The following is a 24,575-nucleotide window of genomic DNA, read 5'->3' on the forward strand; positions in this document are numbered from 1 at the left end:
ATGCCTTCACACAAAATCACTTGCTTCCACCCAAATTGCTTAAGTTTCCCTCAATTTGCACGTCAGCATGCTTGGTGAACAAAGCTTTCTCCAAATATCTAACACCAAAACCATTCAGATGCAGTTCATCTGCATTGTACAAATCCTTCTCTCTATCGAACAGAGACCACAGATCCACAAATTCTACATCATTCCTTTTTGCAGAAATTTAATAATTAATTATATTAGTCAAGGGTATATCATACAAGTGAGGTTACTGCTGTAACATATGTGACAGAGAGAGATGTGGGAACAGAGGTGAATGAACTTGAGGTTATTAGGATATTGCAGAATCTCAATGTAAATATAGCCATAATATTAGATGGGATATCAGCTCGCATTTTATGAGAATGCACAAGGGAACTGGCAATGCCTCTGATTAGGCTTTTTAATTTAAGTCTCAGCTTTGGTAGAATTCCAAGAGAGTGGAAAGAAGGCAAAATAATTCCTTTGTATAAGGGAAGTTCCAAGACTGCAGTAGCATATTATAGATCAATCAGAATCTCAAGAGTTGCAGTAAAAGTACAGGGAAAATAAGTGAAAAAAGAGAATTTAAGAATGAGTGGATGTATGAGGTGCAACATGGCTTTGAAAGGTCAGTCATGCATTAGTAATAGGTATTATTTCTGGGAAAATTCCCATGTTACTCCTCTTAAAAAACTATTATTTATACGGCTATTTTAGCCTGTTTTCATTTAGGAGTGTCCCTTATTTTAAATACATTGGCTTTTTACTCAAGAATTTTTAGGGCATTATAAGTGTATTTTAGAGGTAAATATATGCAGACTAATAGAGGAAGAAATTTTGCACATACCTTGTTTGAATGTTAGGATTTCTTCATTCTCCATACTTCTGCTGTTAGGCCAATAAAGGGGATAGGAAACTGGTGGGGGGGGGATTGAGGCAAGGTGGGAAGATTAAATTAGAAAAACCTGGGTTTTTTTAAAATAATATATATATATATATATATATTATATTTAAGGGTGCTTCTTTGGGAAAAGGAAGGGATTTATGGGAAACAGTGCTGGGAGAGAATGTTAACGGGGTGCGAGCAGTTTCGACTGTGTTATTCGGAACATTTTGGGATAAGTGTAGGGCTATGTCATGTCAGCTTGGTGTATCTGCCTTAGAAGTGCTTCTAAGGCAGATACACCAAGTTCTTTTCTCTAAATAAAATATATCTGGTTTGAGACATATCAACTAAGGGAAAAGATTCAGGGAAGAGGGGGAATGTTTGTGATTTACTGTAGGAAGGGGTTGGTAATTTCTACATAACAATTCCGTGTGAAATTGAAACCTTGAAGAAAAAAATTAAAATTGAAATTAGCTTGCTGCAAGAGTGCCATTTTCCTTCCCTTGTGTGTGCACGCGTGCGCGCGCGTGTGTGTGTGTGCATATGCTTTGTGTGAATGGTATATACTTACATTTATATTCATTTTGATTCATTTGCAGTGCAAGTAATCTTGTGCCTGTTTTGTTTTAAACATTCAAGGAATGTTTATAATCATCAATAATTTGCTTTATGTTTATAATGAACAAATAACTTAATTATAAACATTCTAAATAAGGTGATTACCATGTTAATTGCAGGTTTTTTTAATTTTAATTGTCAAAATAACTACCAACTTACTGAAATGCACTTTTTAAAGAACGTACCTGTGAGGCACTGTTCAAAACAGTGTGTGTTTGCTTTATGGAAGCACTATTGCATTCCTCTTCCATATTACATGATGGTGAGTATACTTCGCTCACAGTGCCATTCAAAACTTTTTGTTGAGCAGATCTATCAGCAATAGGATAAGGCTGAAGAAAAGGTATCACTTCTGTTCTTTTCTTTTCAGAACTTGCATGAGAACCTGTTTCCTGAGGTTGCAATTCTAATATAATGTTGGCAGGATTAGTAGATGAAATTTGTAGTTCACATACAGATGTAGTGTTAAGAGGCAATGATAATTCCTTTCCTGAATCATCATTCAAAGAAGTGCTACTCTTAACAAGTATTTCAGATGATATATTTTGGGTGGAAATGGAACCATGCCGGTGATGTTCCTGAGTATCAGTGCTGTTCTTCTTACTGTGTTTATGTTTTTTGTGATGATGATGATGATGACAACGATGGTGATGATGATGATGACGATGTTTATGTTCTTCTTTACGTTTTTTATGCTTTTTTGACTTCAGTGATATATGATCATTTCCCATATTTTGAATTTTCTCTGTATTTTTTTTTGATTTATTTTTTGATTCTCCCCTTCTTTTAGATTTTTTTTTTGAAGTCTTGTCTTTTCCTTTATTGATGCTGAGATAAACACCTTCTTCAGTTCTTCTAGGAGACTTACAAGGAGAGCGTGCATGGTGATTCTTTAAGAAGCTACTGCTACAAGTTGTAGAAGTTAATTCAGAATGCAAAGTAACAGGGACAACTAAGGGAGCCATTTTTGTTGAAACTTCACTGTCTGAAGCACTGCTCACCATTTCTAAGGAAAGAAAAAGCTAAATAAATAACAAAGCAATCATAAAAGTAGTAAAATAATATATACTAACTTTATTATATTTTTTGAGTGTCACATATCAGATATATTAAGTTTCATAAATATTAATTTTCACTATTTAAAAAAAGCATGATATGAATCATGCCTTTTAAAATACTGATGATGAAGCATATGGCTACTATCCAAAGTAACTTTTGCATATCACATTCCCGCATTCAGTAATTTTTTTATTTGGGTGGAGGAGGAGGGGGGGGGTGATCATGTTAAATTAAACACCATCTTATTTAACATAAAGACAATCACAATACATACACAGAACCCATAAGTTTAACTTATACAATTAAGGTTCTGACAATTTTTTGCTATATGAAAAAAACTTGTTTTGAATACAGAGTTTTATAATGACATGGTTTTTTTTAAAAACAATATTTTATTTAGCTGAAATGCAAATGTATTTCACTTTGCAAGACAAAGTGAAATGCAAGCATAATTTAAATGATTAAATGGATGATTAATGAAAAATGAAATATTACATTAAAAAAATTAAGTATCAGTAACAAAGCTTCACTGTTTTAGAGTATTTTATTCAATAACAGCGCACTAATTAATAAATGCCAGTCTCTGTAGAGTAGAAAGTAAGAGATCTCCCTTTGTCTCTGATAGGTTAAAAATTCAAATCTCACTATCATAAATGTTGGAATTTTTTTTTTTTTTAAATATTTAAAAACATTAGGTGGCAAATGACTCTGTCATACTTTACTGGTGATCAAAAATTAGCATAAAAAATAATAATCACATCTGGTTAGCTATCAGAACAAATTCTGGAACACATCCCAACTTGACATCAGAGGAGTTCAAGATTGATACTCTCAACATAAGAGGAATTAATGAAAAACAAATGGAGCTAGTAGAAGAATTAGATAAGTAGCACATTGACATAATAGGTGTGACCGAAACAAAAAAAATACAAAAACAGGTGAGATCTTTCTAAGCAACAAATACAAAAGGTTATATTCAGGCAATAACAATCAAGGAAAAGGAGTAGTAGCTATAGCATTCCACATTAAATCTCAGGAGTAATGATGAAGATTTTGAAAAGGTTGGTTAGATCTCGCATTCAGAAATGGGTTGACAGTAAATTTCTACTTTGCAATGAACAACATGGGCTTACTAAGGGGAGGTCATGTTTTAGCAACTTGCTAACATTCTATAATAATGTTACCATTGAACTAGACAAGTGTTAATGAAGACAGACTGAGAATACAGTGGATACACCATGATACTTTTGGATTTTACTAAGGCTTTTGATAGAATACAGCATGATAGACTGTTGCATAAATTGGAGAATATGGGATTACATTATAAAATATTAGCATGGATACGAGGATAGTTGACTGATAGATATCAAAAAGTGGTATACGGGGGACATGAGTCTGTGAGATTTAAGGTAAAAAGCAGTGTACCACAAGGATCAATCCTTGGTCCACTGTTATTCAATCTGTACATTAATGACATTGGGAAAGATTTGCTGATGATGCAAAGACAGATAGTGTAATCAGGAATGCAGTACTTGTAGAATGATTTGAATAGGCTGGAACTGTGGGCATAGGAAAATGGATGTCACTTCAATGTCAGTAAATATAAAGTCATACACTTTGGTGTGATTAGATATTCAATGTTGTATTATATTGGTGGGATTATGCTTGAAGAAACTGATGAGGCTAGGGATTTTGGAGTTTTAGTAGACAGGAAGTTGAAGTTCAAGGGTCATATAGCAAAAATTGTCAATACAGCTCAGAGAATAACAGTAGTGTTGAAATGAACCTTGACATGCAATGATAAGGAACTCATTTTTGCCTCTTTAGAAGGCCATGATAAGACCTCACTTGGACTATTATGCACAGGGCTGGCCTCCTGGTTTCTGTGGTGATTCTGATACAGTGGAGAGGGTGCAAAGGAAAGTGTCAAAAATGATATCAGGATTGTGGAATACAGATTATGAAGACAGACAGACTGAGAATTTCTAGGCTGCAGACGCTAGCAAACAGGAGAAAGAGGAGTGATATGATTCAGACTTACAATCTTTTTCTGAAAGGGTTATACAGGATTTCAGTAGATGGAATGAATTTTTCGTTTTATGGAGGATGGGGATAGAATTTGAGGGTATCCATGAAAGTTGAGAATGAATGCTGTCAAGAAGGGGATTAGGGTATATTTTTCTCTCATAGAGTAGTGTGAGATTAGAATGGATTTGCATTGAATGTTGTGTGTGCAAGTAGTGTGAATGAATTGAAGAACATGCATGACAGCTGGTTTGAATAGTATGGCTTCCATCGATGAGTTCCTGACTCACTGGAGGTCTCCCTTAATAATAATAATAATAATAATAATATGAGGATTACATTCTTGAATGGCAGGCAATATCAAGTAACGTTATGTGGGCAAATATCAGAATGGGAAACTGGAAAATGAGACTTATTTATGTATACACCCACAGAAAGTTCTACTAAGGAAGAAACAGAGGAATTTTTTTGAAGCATTAAAGAATGGGATTGACACAACAAAAACAAAAAGTTGGTCCTTGTTGAAGAAAGTAGAAATGATTACCAGACATACAGAACTGCTTTTGGAAAATTTGGAGGAAAGAACAAATTTAATAATAATGGAAAGTATACACACTAGATTTTTGCTCAGGACATGGAATAATTATTACTTACTAACACCATGTTCCCACATAAAAGTGTGTACAAATTCATGTGGAGAGAAGATGAAAGGAATAAGAAAAGTCTCATTGAATATGTTATTGTTCACAATGTTTTCCCACTGGTTCAAGACACAAGAATATACAGAGGATTTGAAATTGGAAATGATTACCAATTAGTTTCGAGCAGGAAAAGGGTAAGTAGGTCTTAAAATGAATCAAAGTTGAGCAGCTTTCAGATGTGAACTGTGGGCTGAAATACATCAACACTATTCATGAACATGAACACTATATATATATATATATATATATATATATATATATATATATATATATATATATATATATATATATATATATATATATATATATATATATATATAAGTACTTGAAGTAGAAAAACCTATCCAAAACCTGAAATGTGGAAAGGCATATGGAGTAGATTGATATATAACCAGAAATGCTCAAATATGGAGGTATAAATGTTTTACGATGCTATGCTGTATAATTCAGAATGCCTGGTCAGAAGATCAAATTTCTCGTGATTGAAGTCGAGCACTTATAGTACCCATCTGTAAAAAATAAAAATAAAACTGAATGGAAGAATTACAGAGGAATTTCCCTGCTGAGTATTCCTGGAAAGATTTTGAGTATGAGTATCTCCTGGCAAATATACTAGAGAAATGGCTCAGAAAACTTGTGGAGGAGAAACTTGTAGACGAGCAAGTGGGGTTCAGGTAAAACAAAAGTTGTCAGGATTCAGATTTTCATGTTAAGACAAGTAGTTGAGAAATTATGGGAATATAACAAGGATCTGTATTTAAATTTCGTAGAATTGGAAAATGTATATGACAAAGTGCCAAAGTATATGACAGCATGGAAAACGCTGTTAAAAAATACAAAATGTTACAGTGAAGATAACATGTGAAATATGTTATCTTCACTGTAATTTCTTATCTACCTGGATCACATTATGAAGGAAAGTGGTATTAAAGCTGATATCAAAATTGGTAATGTTCATCTCAGCTCTCTACTTTATGCAGGTGGTGTTATACTTCTAAATAAATCCAGTTCAAGTAAGATTCCCTGACTAAATTGAATGATTGTTATAATAAATTTGGTATGAATAAAAATAGGCAGAAACACTGAAGACATCAACTGTATCCTGAATGGAGAACCAAAAGAACAAGCATATCCTTTCAGCTATTTAGGCATAATTTTAGTGAAGATGACAAATTGTATATGGAAATAGACAACAGAATTAGTAGAGCTAGTATGATAGGCAGTCAACTGAAATAAATTTATATGGAGTAAGAAAGAAATTAGTCAAAGAACTAATCTAGTTATATACAAGACAGTGCTCAAACCAGTGGTGCACCCAGAGGCAGGGACCAAGGGACCCTGCCCCCCCCCACACACACACAAAGAAAAAGGAATAAAAAACGCTAGAAAAATTTCCAGAAATCTTTTCCTAATTAAAATTAATTTTTTTATTTATGTTGTACTGTGTCTTCTATTTCTATACTACTTTTGAATTAGCAATCATTGCGGATGCTCAGTCATAGGTCGTATGCGATGCGTAGTGGGTATTCTCAAATCATCTACTCAACCTGTCCCCCCCAGATTAAATCCTGAGTGTGCTACTGGCTCAAACCAATTCTAATTGATGGATCTGAGAGCTTGGTTAGAAATAAAACACTGGATCAAAGACTGGAGACCACAGATATGAGAGTTCTAAGAAAGATTAGGAGAGTCAACAGATGGCATCAATGGCAGTATCACATTAAAAATGACAATATTAGGCAAGGACTTGCCACTGTTAGCATTTGGGAATGTGCTAGTAGAGCTAATCTCAACCTAAACAGAATGGAAGGGGGAAAGATTAGCCAAACAAATGTACTTCCAGGTTGGCAGGAAAAAGACTCAGAGGATGACCAAGATGTAGGTGGATTGATACAGCAAAAAGTAGCTTAGAAGACAGAAATATGAGATCTGATAATATTGAAGTCCTAATAGATAACAGATTACATTGGAGGAATATTGTCAACTGGAAGTTAGTAATGATGTAAAACTTTCATGTAGTTCCACCATAATATCCTGTACATTCCCCTAAGAGTACATATCAGGAATTTGATGATGATCCAATATGGTTTTGAGATTGGGGTTTTCTTAGCTCTTCCATTTTACTAGTGCAGCATAAGTTTTCAGGTTGTATGATAATGTAGAAAGAAGAAATCAACATGATACTATGGATATAAATTCCCTACATGATTAGTATTTCCATGGATTCAGATCAGAATGTTCAAAACTAAATGTGGTATACAAGGTATACCACATTTAGTCACAAATCTCATGTGGTATACAGATTACAGCATGTAGAATTGTACTTTTTTTTTTTTTTTTTTTGCAAAGGCAGGCATATAATATGCAAAAACTTTATCAAAGATGTGCTGAGGATCAGGACAAGGAGAAATTTTAATATATATCATCAGAGCATAAATGGAAGAATCAATGGAGATTTAACTGATTTAAGGCAAGAGTTCTCACAAGCAGGGTTAGGTCAGATCTCGTAACATACCAGTGAATTTGCAAAAATCTCACATAAATATTTTGTTTATCATGTTCGTTTTTTACAGTTTTTATATATGTTTGGTGCGAGTTTTATTTAATGAAAAATATGTTTTTTATATATGATAAAATAATCTAAAGTTATATATGTGATTTGTCATTTAGCATTGTAATTATATGCTTAGTATTATTGGAGCTGCCATGTGGTTAAGCAGTAATAATAATAATTTAATTGTAATTATAAGTAAACTTGCTTATCGTATATTATAATCCTTAGAGAATAACACAACAATGTTGAATGTATATTACAAATAATGTTGTTTACCATCCATAATGTTTCTATGTCAGAGCCTGTGTAGCTCAGTGGATGTGGCGTTTGCACACCATCGCGCTAGGCCGCACGAAGGAAGTCTTGGTTTCGAGTCTAGTCGGCGACTAGAGGAAATTTTTCTAAGCCTTTTTTCGACCAGTTCCCGAGTTAGTCGATCTCTGGCACGGGCAAGCAGGTTTTTCCTCCCGGAAACTCGGGTTTTTCGTCCTGTAAACTCAAGAAAATCGACCGTAGAACCCACATTATTTCAGACATTAAATATATTGTGTTAGGGTTAGAGACCACGAGATGGCGGCACATTTAAGCCGTCTCTCTTCACTGCGAACCGCTTAATTAGCGATAGCCTTGGGCCATCTGTCTCTGATTGGGTACCAGTGGAGATTGAACTGCCCACTCAGTCTCCAAAAGTTAGATAGGGCTAAATGGCCTCGCCTACTCCTGTATATACGGGAATAAAAAGGCGTTAGCTGATTTTTTTTTTTTATGTTTCTATGTCAACGATAGTAACTGCGGCCATTTTGTGACTCGAGGTTTGCTCTGAATCTCGGTAACAGACATGCATTAGTTGTTTTTAGAACAGCTGTCATTTGGTAACAGGAATGCTAGAAAGTAAAGAGCAGGCAAACAAGGAAGCAGAGCTAAAGAGGTTTTTTTATATCCATTTTGGAATTACTTTCCAAGGATATGGACCGTGAAGCTAATAATATAAGTACATTCTAACATATCAAGACTTTGTATGTGAAAATATTCGGTGCTCAATTAAAGGCAAGTGATATATATTTCAAGGAGCAATTCAGAATTTGGGATGAATGTTCTAGAATTGGAAATGCATTTGCCTGGGAAACTGCAAAATAGTTGCTATATGGCCAAGTGAGACTACAGAATGTTTAACTGAATGCTATTTTCAGTTTGTTTTTGTAGAAATATTTTGTTTTGTCTCTCAATATTGAATAGAGTATGAGAGAAAACTGAGCTCATTTAAGTTATTTTTAAAATGGCCATTTGATTATTTTTGTATGTATTGTTTTTTGTATATAATCATCATCATCATCATCATCATCAAATTCCTGCCATGTACCCTCAAGGGGTGTACAGGATATGACAGTAGTACATGAAAAAATTACATCATTACTAACTTCCTATCTACAATTTTCCTCCAAATCAGTCTGTTACTTGTCAAGACTCCAACATTATCAGATCTTATATTTCTATCGCCTAAGGCACTTTGTACCGTATCAATCCACCTATATCTTGGTCTTCCTCTGGGTCATTTTCCTGCCAACCTGGCAGAGAACACTTGTTTTGCTAATCTTTCCTCTCCCATTCTATTTAAGTGACCATACCATCTGAGATTAGCTCTGCTAACGCATTCCTGGATGCTGACAATGTCAAGTTCTTTCCTAATATCCTCATTTTTAATATGATATTGCCATTGATGCCATCTGTTCATGCCTCTAATCTTTCTCAGGACTCTCATATCTGCGGTCTCTAGTCTTTGGTCAAGTGTTTTACTTCTGACCCAGCTCTCAGATCCATAAGTTAAAATTGGTTTGAACACAGTCTTGTATATAGCTAATTTAGTGTTCCGACTAATTTCTTTCTTATTCCATATGAATTTATTCAATTGACTTCCCACGATACCAGCTTTGCTGATTCTATTGTCTATTTCTATATTTAGTTTACCATCTTCACTAAAAATTGTGCCTAAGTAGCTGAAATGTTTTACTTGTTCCACAGGTTCTCCATTCACAACACAGTTGACATTTTCAACGATTCTGCCTATTTTCATTGTCTTTGTCTTTTTATTGCTGACCTTCATACCATATCTATTACAACAGCTATTCAATTTAGTCAGAGAATCTTGCAGACTTGTAGTGGATTTATTTAGAAGTATAACATCATCTGCATAAAGCAAAGAGCTGACATTAACATCTCCAATTTTGATATCAGGTTTAATACCACATTCCTTCATAATGTGATCCATATAGATAATGAATAACAGAGGGGATAATGTACATCCTTGTCTCACACCAGATTTAACATTAAACCATCTTCCTGTACTTCCTTCAATTCTAACTGCTGACTCACAACTCAAGTAAAGACTAAGTATTGCTTGATATAATGCCCCATTGACACCATATAACTGCAGTGTATTGAATAGCTTCTCTCTTGGCACCTTGTCATATGCCTTTTCCAAATCGACAAAACTTAAATACAGATCTTTGTTATATTCCCATGCTTTCTCGACTATTTGTCGTAAAGTGAAGATCTGATCCTGACAGCCTCTATTTGGCCTGAATCCAGCTTGTTCTTCACCAAGCTTTTCTTCCACAATTCTTCTCAACCGTTTCTCAAGTATACTTGCATAGATCTTGCCAGGAACACTCAGTAGGGAAATACCTCTGTAATTCTCACATTCAGTTTTATTTCCCTTTTTATACATTGGTACTATGAGAGCTCTACTCCAATCATCAAGAATTCGTCCCTCTGTCCAGGCTTTCTGAACTATGCAGTGCAGCCACTGGTAAGACATTTATACCACCATACTTCAGCATTTCTGGTCGAATATCATCTACTCCTGCTGCCTTTCCACATTTCAAGCCTTTGATGGCTTTTTCTACTTCAAGTATGGATATGTATTCCTGACTGCATGCCTGGTCAGTGTTTTTTATCACTGTGCTGTCATCACTGCTTGTTTCATTTAGCAGTTTTTCAAAGTAATTACTCCATACTTCAAGGATATCTTTTTCTCCTGTTTTCATTTCACCTTTATCATCTCTAATTCCTTTTACAGCACTCTTTCCTCCATTCCTAAGCTTCTTCAACAACCTCCAGAATATTTTGCCACCTTCTTGATATTTATTTTCTATATTCTTGCCAAAGTCCTCCCATGACTTTTGTTTAGCTAGTTTTACACACTGTTTAGCTTTCTTACATTTGTCTCTGTATTCTGTAAGAGTAAAAGCTGACTTATTTGCCAGAAACTTTTGATATGCTTTCTTCTTTTCCTTCACTGCCTCTTTAACTTCCTGTGTCCACCAGGGAGTTCTGATTTTTTTATCCTTGCACACAACCTCACCACATGCCTCTCTGGCAGAATCAATCAATGTTTCTTTCAGAGTTTGCCACTGAATCTCCAAGGTTTGATTCCTGTTCTCAAACTCTTTCATTTTCTTTTCAATAATCTTTCTGTATTTTAGTCTACAGTTCACATCTGAGAGCTGCTCAACTTTTATTCGCTTTAAAACTTTCTTACATGTTATTCTTTTCAATATGAAATTCAATTTTATCCTGCTCAAGACTAAATAGTGATCACTTCGAATTTCAAATCCTCTGTACACTCTGGTGTCCTGCACCAGGGAGAAAACATCACTATCAACAATAACATAGTCAATGAGACTTTTCTTATTCCTAGCCTCTTCTCTCCATGTGAATTTGTGCACATTTTTATGTTGGAACATGGTGTTAGTAATAACCAGTCCATGTCCTGAGCAGAAATCCAACAGATATTTGCCATTATTATTAGCTTTGCTCTTTTCTCCAAATTTTCCCAAAATATTTTTGTATGTCTCACAATCATTTCCTACTCTACTATTTAGATCCCCAACAAGGACCAACTTTTCCTTTTTCATTGTGTCAGTTGCTTTTTCTAAAGCCTCAAAAAATTCCTCCACTTCTACCTTAGTAGAACCTTCTGTGGGACCATAGGCACAAATAAGTCTCATTGTCCAGTTCCCCATTCTCATATTTGCCCACATTACTCTACTTGAGACTGACTGCCATTCAAGAAGATTAGCCTCGTATTTTGTGTTGAATACTATGGCTACTCCTTCTTTTCCTTGATTGTCATTGCCTGAATATAACATTTTGTATTTATTGCTCAGAAAGATCTCACCAGTTTTGGTCTTTTTTGTTTCAGTCACCCCTATTATGTCGATCTGGTACTTATCTAATTCCTCAGCTAGCTCCATTTCTTTGCCATTCAGGCTTCTTACGTTGATAGTACCGATCTTTAACTCTGGTGATGCTGAGTTGGGGTTTGTTTTCAGATTTGTTCCAGTAGCTGACTTTTCGCTGTTCGCCCTGGTTCCCTGGCGAAAACAACGGGGGCCTTGTTTAACCGGGCGACGCCCCAGCCGGCATGAAATTTTGTCATGTTGTACCATCATTTTTTATTTTGGTTTAACCAATAAGAATACAATTTGGTCGGCTAAATCCCAAATTGCCAGCCCATCCTCGTTCGTTCAGTATCAAAGTAGATACCCAACAGGGTGCACCACGAGAAGGTGAGGATTGGACATTAGGTCAGAAGCCCTGGTCGGTTCTCCGCATTCCTTTAAAGGCTATGTGGAGGTCTCCTCTCAGTTATACAGCTTTGACCCAAGTAAATAGTTTAATTTTTTTTACAATTGAGCTTCCTTCTTTAGAATACAACATGTTGATCCTGAAGTCAATGCACTATCATGGATAAAAAATTGGAACATTCTAACCAAAAAAAATTAAAATTAAATATATTGTTATATTTGACTGTCTTAAAATATAGACTGGACATAAGTGGGGAATAACATACATGGAGCAGATCAGGCTCGCACATATTCAAGTAGAACCATCTCACACATTAATAATATAACAAACTGGTGCAGCCGGTAGGATGTGAGAATGAAGTCTTTAATATAACAAATTTCATATGTTGGTCACATAATTTTTCAATAACTAGTCTGAAAGTATATATTCATGTTTAAGTAACACTTACTCTTTTCTTTTGTTTTTGATACTCTTTTGCTTTTCTTTATCTTCGGCTTATCTAAACAGCCTTCATTCCTGTAAAGAGATCTTTGTTGGTTGTATCCTTGGCTATCATCAGTTGCACTTTTATTTTTTTCTGAACTGAAGTGTCCATTATTATTTGCTGAAAGTATCCAAATTAAATGAGTGAAAAAAAATTTTTTTTCTTTTAATGATGTCTAAACCTTAATCTAATGAAAAGTCTTTTCCACTCCCTAGATAATGTTATTATTTAAACTGAAAACATTTTATGACAGCCTAATTACTGGAGTAATGTGTTTGGAAGATGGAAATTAGTTTCCATTCTTATTTGTATACTAACTTGAATTTTATGTACACTAACATAATCAAGTTAATTTGTATTCACAATCATTTAAGAAGATAACTCACTTAATATGAAATGTTATCAGGTATAGCAAAGGTCAGATAAAAATCTTGTTTGCTGAAATAGTTCATGGGTACTTTATATTTGCTTAACTTGGTTTAAGCAGGTGTGTGATAACAGAAATTATTTTTTTAGGGTTCTTGACGTACATAAGCGATTGCTCAATCTATAAAATATTACATTACGAAAAATTTGGAGACAACTACCGTGTTAGAGCAAAACTTTAGTTTAATATAAATCAAAATGAACACTCGACGTTTCGATATCAAATCAAGGTCATCATCTGGAGCATACATATATATATACAAAGAAACAAGCTGCACTACAATCTACATGGTTTGCTAAAGTTACTGACCAACTGTTACAACAATTATTGGCCTGACCTCTAGTGAAAAAAACAACAACTTTACTACATCAAAGCTAGAGTCCTATTATTATTATTATTATCTTTAGATTATAAAATTAAATTGGGCTGGAGAGCAACATGTTTATATATATATATATATTTTTTTTTTTTTGGTTCTCTGCAGTCAGGCAGAGAGGTTACATGCTCACACTCTTGTTGAGGTATGTTACATCGAAATATCAGTTATAGGGTAAATTACATTTTTTTTTCTTTTTTTTTTAATTTAAGCCATTAACAGTTATTTTGACATGATACTTTATAAGAACATAAAATCTGACATGTATGTGGAAGAACATAACAGTTACTTGTAGGACAATATTATCCATTTACATGAGAGTGAGAGCTGATTAATATTTGCACTGTTAAGCACAAAAATCTTTCTTTCCCCTTTCTTTGGATGATTTCACGTCTATGCTGGAAGTGGACTATGATGCAGCCGCCCTGCTCAGTCAGGAGTTGATTCCGTGGATTCCAGTCTTGGTGGAAAAGATCTAAAGTGTTGTATTGTCTGTGGTGGTGATGCTCGTGTAGGATCTGACTTCTCATCTTTTGTTTGAAGGCTGCAAGGAGTTGGTCAGCTGCCTCTCTCTGTGAAGTTGCTGTGCTGTCTGGTCTTATATGTCTGAGGTAGAAGCTGTATATTACCTCTTCATCACTGCTTTTGCAATGATGAAGAGTAATTGCAGAATGAATGATTATTTGACTCTACATGGATGAGATTGAAATACTCCTCTTCTGTATGAAGACTACCACAGGTGAGAGCTGCCGTTTCCCGAGACAAACTGATTAATTGGGTGTTGACTGGGCATTCCAAGTAGATATGCCAGACTGTTCCTAATCGCTAGCAGAACAGGCAGTTATCTGAGACATCTGAGTTAAATTTTCATAATATAGTTGGAGTGGGTAATACATTGTGCCACATTCTCCACTGAATATCTGCATCGGGTTTGATGGCTCTTGTGCGATATGGTAGGTCCCACTGAAATAGTGTTTGGTGGGATGATGCAGGATTTTCCAATAAACTGCTTTGGTTCGACTGCTGTATTAGAGTGCTGTAGGTTTTGTTGGTGTTGCTGGGTGTAAGTTTCTTCCATGAATTATTAGTTTTTTATCAGAATGATAGGCACCGGATCTTCTGAGTTAGGAGGGCTAAGCCCCTCTTCCATTATGCTATCAGGTATAGTGGCTTGAAAAGTGGCCTTTACAGTGTGCATCTGCTCAGCCTGATTCCCCGTATTCCAGGTTTTCGAGCGATTTTGGAAAGTGACAGGTGAGGCTCAGAGAAAGAATGTCACCCAAGATCCTCACACCTCACCAGCTCCATGGAAGAAAGAAAATCTCTTTCTGAGTGATCGGGTTTCTTACTATCATGTTGTGGAAGATGGGTTCCATGAGGATTTCAGGAAGGGATGCTGTTTTCACTGTGTGCTGGAGGTTTAGCTTCTTCCATCTTCGAAGGGCATCTTTGTAGAAGTTTGTTAGATTCACTGGCACGTGTGCTGTTGTCATTCTTAAGGTTGTGGAGAGAGCGAGACCTCTAGTGGCAGAAGTGAAAATATATTCAGAGGTGCATTTGTGTGCTATTTCCTGTTGTAGGGTATTAAGGAGAAATCGAGTGCAGAACGTTGTTATCCTGTTGTCAATGGAGGTCAAGTTTTGTCCTCCATCTTTGAGAGAAGTACATAGCTTGGAGTAGGAAAGCCAGTTTGCTTTGTTCCATATGAATCGATAGATGGTTGACTTTATTTGTTTGATGAATTGCACTGGTGATGTGAGAATCTTTAGTGTATGCAAAGGGCACTGGTGCTATTTGGTTAGCAATTATTGTTCTCCCTCTTGTGTAGGTAGAGGCTCGTATTGCTGCCAACTTTCCTAGTACTTGCTTGAAACGTTTATTTAGTGTTTCCAAGTTCTTATCCACATAGGAGGGCATGTTTCCTAGATAAATCTCCAGGTATTTGTTTCCCTCTGTGGACCAGTGACTAGACATTGGGGAATTGGTTCGGTTTTTCCATTTGCCACACCACAGTCTGGTTTTATGTGTGTTTAGTTTGGCTCCTGAGGCTGCTTGGTATTGTTCGTATGCTGTTTGTATGTTATGGAAATCCTCTTCTTTGCAGGCTATAATTGTAACATCATCAGCATATGCTGTCAGGGTTATGGTTTGATAGAAAAGTTTAGGATCGGATGCTCTAAGCAGCATGCTTAATCTACACAAAAAGGGTTCAATGCCAATTGTGTAAAGAGGACTGGAAAGTGGACAGCCTTTAATATCTCTGCTGTATAGTACAGTTATGGTAAGTCTGTTGTTTATTTTAATGCAAAAGTGTGCTTTGGCATACAACATCTTAATAGAATGAATGAATGATGCCTGAGCCAAAGCCGAAGGCTTTCAAGCAGCTGAATAGATATAGGTGTTCAATGTGGTTGAAAGCTTTTTCTTGGTCTAGTGTTACAAGACCCATTGTTTCACTGTTGTTGTTGGTTATACCTATGAGATCCCTTATGAGGTGTAAGTTTTCGTGGATAGATCGTCCAGGGATGGAATAGCTCTGATGCCTATTTATTATTTCATTCAGAGCGGGTTTAAGTTTGTTGGCAATGGCTTTTGATATTATTTTACAGTCGGTGTTTATGATGGAGATGGGTCTCCAGTTTCCTAATTTCGTCATGCCTCCTTTCTTTGGAATAAGTTTAATAACAGATGTTGTCATATTGAGTGGGAAACCATTGGTATTGGCGTCGACATATACTCTGTAGAGGATAGGTCCAAGCTAGATAAAACTATGTAAGTATACATATAACTTCCAACGAACTGGTGGGGAATAGTTTACAATAAAAACTGAAAATTGCTTAAAGTCCTAAAGTCAGGGTGTGCTGGAAACTAAGTAGGCTGAACAAGTGCCATCCAAATTCTTGGAATTTTTATGCTACCATTATTGTTGAGATTAGGGTGGTTAATCAGAATTTCACAGGCTTCTTTAAATTTTTGTTCATACCAGGTTTTTGTATGATGTAAAGAGCAGGTACTTTTCCAATCAATTTAGTGTAGGGTGTTGAGAGCATGATCTGAGAGGCTTGCTTCACCAAATTGTTATATTAATGTGTCTTTTGTGTTCTTTTTACATATAGGGATTGTACGTCCAGTTTCACCAATATAAGGTAAGTTACAGGTGCAGCAGATGCAATAAACTTCAGGATGTGCCAATGGGAGGAGAGGATCCTTAGAGGAGTTGAATATGTTTCTTAATTTTATAGGTGGTTTAAAAGTGGTATTAAGATTATAATAGTGTAGGATTCTATTGCTTTTTTCTGATAGCCCTTTAACGTGGGATAATTATGGTTTTACTGTAATCTATATTCTTTTTTGATGAAGTTTTATGAAGAACTTTATTAATAGTATTTTTGTTATAACCATTATTTATAAATGTATTGCTAATAATTTTAAATTCTTGTTTAAGAGCTTATTCATTAGAGCAAATTGTTATAGCTCTGTTTCTAAGGGTGTTAATGACTCCAAATTTTTGTGAAGGGTGGTGATATGAGTTAGCATGTATATATTGGCCAGTATGTGTTGGTTTGCAGTAAACCGTGAAGCACAGACTGCCTGAGGGAAGACATGTGACCAGTATATCCAGGAACGGGAGCGAGTTCTGATTTTCAATTTCAATAGTAAATTGTATGTGCTCATGTTGTTTGTTCAGGTGGCTAAGGAATGTGTTTAAAGTTTGCTGACCGTGTGGTCAGATAACAAAAACATCATCAACGTATCTAAGCCACACTGTAGGTTTTAGATTAAATGAATCAAGAGCACTTTGCACAATAGCTTCTATATAAAAGTTGGCAATTGGGGGGGGGGGGGGGCATGGCCGTACCTTCTATTTGTAGGTAAAATTTATTTTGCCACACGAAGTAACCAGAACATAGTACACGGACAAAGAGGGCTGTGATGTTCGAAGGAAATGTCTATAAGAGAAGAACTGTGTCACTGATTGGGACATTTGTGAAAAGGGCAGAAACGTCAAAACTGATAAATCATCTTTGCTGAGCGTTATGTTTTTAATTTTGTTTATAAAGTGTTGTGTGTTCTTTATATGGGAGGGGGGAATGACCTACCAACTTCTTGCATGTTGATGCTAATTTCTTGGCTAGGTGATAATTAGGACTATCTATTCCTTCAACTATCGGCTAAAGTGGAACGTTTTGTTTGTGTACTTTAGGAACACCATATATTCTGGGAGAATGGGCATAATGGGGTAATAAGTTTTTTAACAGTGCTTGATGGCCAAGAAGTGACAGACTTAAGCAATTTCTCAGTTTTTTTCTTTATTCTGTTAGTTGGATTATTTTACAAGCTGATAGGTGCTGTTATTGGAGACTAGTTGATTCATCTGATGGATGTTGATCCTATAATCCAACTATAATAAGTAGGCTGAATATGGCACATATTCAGCCTATTTAGTTTCCAGCATACCCTGACTTCAGGACTTTAAGCAATTTTCAGCTTTTATTGGAAACTATTCCATACCAGTTGGTTGGAATTTATATGTATACTTACATAGTTTTATATATATATCTATATTTTATATATATATATATAGAGATATAGCCCAATTTCATTTTGTAACCTAATAGATAATAATAATAATAATAATAGAACTCTAGCTTTGATGTAGTAAAGTTTTTTTTTTCACCAGAGGTCAGGCCAATAATTATTGTAACAGTTGGTCAGTAACTTTAGCAAACCATGTAGATTGTAGTGCAGCTTGTTTCTTTGTATATATGTGTATGCTCCAGATGATGACCTTGATTTGAAGGTCGAAACGTCGAGTGTTCATTTTGATTTATATTAAACTAAAGTTTTGCTCTAACATGGTAATTGTCTTCATAATTTTTCATAATGTATTTTGATCACTGTGTAAGCATGAAGGAAAGGACTATAAAATATTAGCATTGTGGACAGGTAAAAAAAGTTGAGGAGAAAGAAGCAACTCTTTCTCCTCAAAAATTCTTATTCTAGGAAATATATGATAGAACTGTTTCAAAAGATAGCAGCAGAAAGAATGAGCTGAGGAAAGAACAGCCAGTGAATGTTTTAACAGATTTACAGGAGAGTTGTGGAATTACATAATCTGATGATGAGTGAGCATGGCAGTATTTGTAGAAAATGCAATCATCAGAAACTAAATGTGTGAAAGGGAGTGAACTGGTGAAAAGATCATTAATAACTAACCACCCTCTTCTGTAGAAAGTTGTTTCACTTGGTTATAAATTACAATAAACTTGCCAAGAAATATACTCTTGTTTAATTCTTTATCCATGTGTAAGCAAAGAAAGCTTGCATATGAAATATCTTTACGACTAGGCTACTTGTATATAGAGGCTAATGACTACACATTAATTGTGAATAATGTGAATGACTTTGCATTAATTGTGAATATGGGAAATATATGACTTCTACATTACTTCAACATTGGTATCTCTTCTGGGTCTAGCTCCCACTGATAAGATCTCAATAAAGGTTGAAATTGGTCTGGGTGGTGGCCCTTCTAAAAGGATGTGTGTGCGCTGTGCATTATAGGATACTAAGACATTAGTCTCTATGTACAAGTAGCCCAGTTGTGAAGATATTTCATGTGCAAACTTTGTTTATTTCCACTTAGAAAAGGGATTAAACAAGAATACAATTTCTTGACAAGTTTAATTTTTTGCCCTCTTTTGTATTGGTGAAAAGGGGACAGTTAGGTTTATTAATTAGAGACATGACTCCAAATATAATAACATTATTCAATGGTTATACAGATTTGTGATTGGACGAGCGTTAATAGCTGTTCAGAGATAGTAATGTTACTTTTACTAAAAGACAGGAAAATATTCTGCACACTGAGAAAATGACAGGAAATATGCATAAATATATTTTGTGATAAATAAGCCAGGACTGAGTTTTTCTTGTAATGAAATTAAAAAAGTTACCGAAACTCACAATGAAGGATGGCATGAAGATCAAATTCAGGACTGTAGAAGTTGAAATATTGGTATAATAAGTTTGTAATTACAGCACTCTACAAATCATTTATGATTTGTAGAGTGCAAGGTTTGTCAAATGAGAAAAAATAAGGTAGCCTGCAGATCTTAATGATAAAGATCTATACACTACCACACATAACATGCAACCAGAGAGAAAGCTGGTGACACAGTTGCAGAAATATGATTGCAGAAGTATGAACTGGTCCTTGTGCCAAACAATCACATGCTTTGGATATATCCAAGAGTAACCACACTTGTGGTTACCACAAACTTTTCATGTTATTTATCCACAGGTGAGTGACATAAGAAAGAAGAGATCTGATGATTGACAAAATTCATACTGCCAATTATTTATTAGTTGAAAAGTCTCCAAGGTAGTAAGCAACTGATTGTTAATAGGTTTCTCCATTACTTCTGAAAGAACTACAGTGAAAGAAATTTGACAGCAATTTGATGGTAAAAGAGTTGTCCTTTAGGACAGATTGAACATAATTTCAAGCTGCAGGATGATACTATAGAACAGGATATGGGGGAAAGTTGACATAAAACAGGAGTCTGTTTATGTTGAGGGCATTCTATGCCATTCTGAAGGTTTGCACTCCAGAACTCCACAACACAAACTTTCAGAACAATTGAGGGAATGTTGAGGGCTAGGAGACTTTTTGGTATCCACTTTGGATAAGAATCTTCTGATTTTTTCTGACAAAAATAAAAAGATTAAATGTTGCATGTTTGAAATGTTGAAGGAAAAGTAATAAGCTAGGAGCTTCTTGGATTTTTCCATAGATTAATGTTGCAACAGAACCATCTGAGTGCAAAACAGCAGGAGAAAGATTGAACAAAGATTATGACCAATAGCACTGACAAAAGATCACTAGAAAGTGAATCATCTCCCCGTCCCCTTTTTTTTGTTTATTTTAATATGAATCACATTGTAAACCTATTGGAGAGAAGTTAGGAAATTATCTGGTATATAGGTAGGCAAATAAACAATTTCTGCAAGTTCTCACTAGTGACAGCAAGTGCTTTGAAATCTTCACTTGCAGGATAAGTGAAATTGGTAAAGGAAAGCCAGCTGCTAGAAAAGTTGAATAGGGAAGAGGCGAAAATCTGCAATCAGAGAAAGGAAATTAAGAATGATTAGTGGCATTAGAGAGTAATAGCAACAACAAAGAATTTGATAGAATGTGGTAAAGAAATTTTTAGCCAGAGTATATATATATATATATATATAAAAGAATAGACTAAGTCGGAAACTCTCTGACATGGTATAACTGAGCAACATATGCATAAAGACACCTTTGAAATGAAAAGGGTCAAAAGTATGATTTTGTAATTTTTTTTTTTTAAATATCAACATCACCCACACAAGAAATTGCAAAACTTATAAAAGTGGCATGCATAGGCAGATGGAGAAATGACAAGGAAGATGAGAATGTCTGATCAAGCCTTAAACAAAACTTTTCATGGATGCCAACCAGAAGCTAACTATGCATATAAAGGCATAGTTAGCTTCTGGTTGGCATCCATGAGGAAAGAGAAAGAATAGTGATGGTCAGTTTGGTAGAGCAGTGCCCAAGAAAATACCTACATTCAAAAGCATAAGGTAGAAAAAACATTTTCTATAAGAAAGTAATAAGAGTAAGTATATGACAGAGGGATCATTCATTAAGCAGATCATTCTCTTCTAGATTAGAATGAAGCATTTTTAGGGAGGATTTTGATGCACCATCCCAACCGTAAGAACAGAACTCAAAAGCTGGATAGGTCCAGACCTTATATAGCATTAGGAGTTGAGCATGCAAAAAAGTAGTGTCTCAAATGGGAGAGGAGATTACATTTTTTTTGAAGGTTGATGAAACTATAGATGTGATGTGTCTATGACAAAAAGGGCTGCAGGAGATGAACTTAACTTCAAGAAGAGAAAACTAATTCTGGAAATATGGACGTTATTAAAGGTAATGAGAAGTGAGTTGAACAAAAGATAAGACAGGAGACTGTGTCTTGTTAGCAACGAAGCTCATTAGGTTGTTCTCGTATTATTAGAGAATGACAAGGAAATTAGCGCTTAAGACATCAGTTATGAAAGATCTTGAAGCTTGGATCTTTTTAAGCCCTACAAAGTTTGTAAAAATGATGAAGAGGAATGGAGTGCTCCATCACCAGATGAACCTACTAAATTATACAAGAAATTATCTTTTTATTTTTATTTCTTATCTAAGCAAGCATGTGAAGGTCATGAAATAAAGACTGAAATTGGACTGGGTAGTGACTCTTAATATAATGTATGGCAATATACTCATCTGAAAGGAAATATGCTGTGCATTATAGGTAATCAGGGCAATTTGATATGAAGTCATCTGCATTCTAGTCTGTTGTGAAATTTCTTCACATTCTCACACTTGGAAAAAGGATAAAATTAAGAATATAACTTTTTGTTATGTATAATTTATACTGTAACCCAGCTGGGGGGGGGGGGAAGGAATTCTACGAGGGCTGTTTGATAAGTCTGTGAAAAGTCTAAGAGATGGCGCCACCAGTACATACCGAGGTTATTTTTAGTTGCTGGCAACTGTTGGAGGATCACACACTAAGTTTCAGTCAGATAGATCTATTACTCTGTGTTTGGAGTTCATTTGAATTGATCAAGTACCATGATTTGCGAAAAATGGATGAGAAAGAATTTCATGTAGTGATTAAACATTACTTTTTGAAAGGCAAAACTGCTCAGAAACCAAAGCTAAGCTTGATAAACATTATGGTGAGTCTGCATCTTCGATTAGAACGGTTTATAAGTGGCTTAGTGACTTTCGAAGTGGCCATATGAGCACAAGTGATGCTGAATGTTCTGAATGCCCTGTTGAGGTCACTACTTCAGAAATTATTGAAAAAATCCATGATATGGTGATGGGTGATAGAAGAGTGAAGGCACGTGAAATTGCTAAGGCTGCGGGCATCTCAAATGACAGTATACATAATATTTTACATGAACATGTACATGTGAGAAAACTATCTGCAAGATTGGTGCTGCGTTTGCTCACACTGGATCAAAAGCATCAATGTGTGAACTGTTGCAAGGACAGCTTGAAGCTGTTTAAACGGAATCCAGAAGAATTTTTGCATCGTTTCATAACAGTGGACGAAACATGGATTCATCACTACCAGTCTGAGACCAAGGAATAGTCAAAACAATGGGTTGCAAGCAGGGAATCTGCACCAATGTGTGAACTGTTGTAAGGACAGCTTGAAGCTGTTTGAAGCAGGAAAGGTTATGGCTGCCGTCTTCTGGGATGATCGTGGCATAATCTTCATAGACTTCTTGGAAAAGGGCAAAACAATTACCGGAGTGTATTATGCATCTTTGCTGAATCGTTTAAATAATGAAATAAAGGAAAAACGACCACACTTGGCGAAAAAGAAGATTCTTTTTCACCACGACAACGCACCTGCTCACTCTTCTGCAATTGTGACTGCGTTAAATTTGCGGTCACAAATAGATGCCAGATACAGGAAATCTGGAGAGCACAGATTATTAGCACAATTGGTGGTTTGATTGGGGGGGGGGGATACCATTTATGCCACGAAGTCCTTTCGCATCCCCCTTACTCTCCAGATTTGGCTTCCTCGGACTACTATCTGTTTCCAAATATGAAAAAATGGCTGGCAGGAAAGAGATTTTCATCAAAAGATGAGGTGATTGTCGAAACAACTGTGTATTTTGAAGAGTTGGACAAATCATATTATATGGACGGGATCAAAAAACTCTAGCATTGTTGGACTAAGTGTATAGACCTCAAAGGAGACTATGTTCAAAAATAAAAAATGTTTGTCCCAAAAAATATGTTTTCTTCATTTTTGCACAGACTTATCGAATAACCCTTGTACACCTGCTAGGTTTAATACATAGGATTTGAATTTCCTGAAAGAAGGTCAATGTATAGAGGAAGAGTGTACAGAGACTTGGGCTACTACAAAGAGAGTAAATTATCCATCATAACACACAGTAAATGATCAGAAAGAAAACTGGTGATCCAACTGTTAAGTACAAATGACAAAACGAGAGAGAGAGAGATGGTAATTTGGCAAAGGATGCCTCTATGCTAGATCCAATAAATTATCCTGGAAGTATGAAAAGTAATCACATGAATTTTTCCAGTGCAAAGAGATCTCCCATGAAATGAGAGCAGCATAATTAGTGATTGCTAATTAATTGTTGGATCCTCTACAGTCTTGTTGATGATGTATTCCATTGTTTTGGAGATGACTGAAGCAAGGGCAATGTGATGATAGTTTGATGGTTAATTTATCTCTCCTGCTTGAAATGGGTTGAATATAGATTCACTTCCATGCTGCAAAGTAGATGCCAGATACAGGAAATCTGGAGAGCATATTAGCACAACTGGTGGTTTGATAGGGATGGGGGGATATGGAAAAGGAAACCTGTATCGCTATTAAGGATTCTTCTAATGTCTTTTAGGTAGAGCTGTTGTGAGTAAGCAATGAGCTGTTCTTGGTATACTGGGAGGTGTCCCACCCTAATTGTCTGCATGAGAGACAGAGAGAAGACACCAACACCAGGAGGTGTTGGTGTCCTCTCTGTCACCTTATCCTTTGATGTTACAAAGGTACCATCTGGATGTGAAAGAGGCAAAAACATGGAAGGTTAGAAGTTGCACCATCTTAATGACTTTCCACAGACATTACAGGCTGCAGCATAGACAAGTGCAAACTGAGGGGTTTTTGACTTAAGTTGAAATGTCAAATTTTAAATTTTGAATGCCCTGGCACATCTACCAGAGAACCAGGCCTGGAGAGCAGCTAGGGTCTCTGGATGAATCAGG

General features: G+C 35.6%; 1 protein-coding gene across 1 annotated transcript in view; it reads right to left on the minus strand.

The window, feature by feature from the left end:
- Positions 1-24,575, minus strand: part of LOC150103022 (uncharacterized) — a 435,119-nt gene that overhangs the window by 50,195 nt on the left and 360,349 nt on the right. The window contains exons 27-28 of the mRNA XM_090398054.1: positions 12,885-13,040; positions 1,696-2,516 (exon numbers count right to left, since the gene is read on the minus strand). Coding sequence (XP_090254180.1) covers positions 1,696-2,516; positions 12,885-13,040 — 977 coding nt within the window. The remainder of the gene's footprint in view (positions 1-1,695; positions 2,517-12,884; positions 13,041-24,575) is intronic.

The sequence above is a fragment of the Typopeltis vanoorti genome, chromosome 9 (assembly GCF_054136105.1).
Source record: "Typopeltis vanoorti isolate ZY-2024b chromosome 9, IOZ_Tvanoo_1.0, whole genome shotgun sequence".
Lineage (NCBI taxonomy): Eukaryota > Metazoa > Arthropoda > Arachnida > Uropygi > Thelyphonidae > Typopeltis > Typopeltis vanoorti.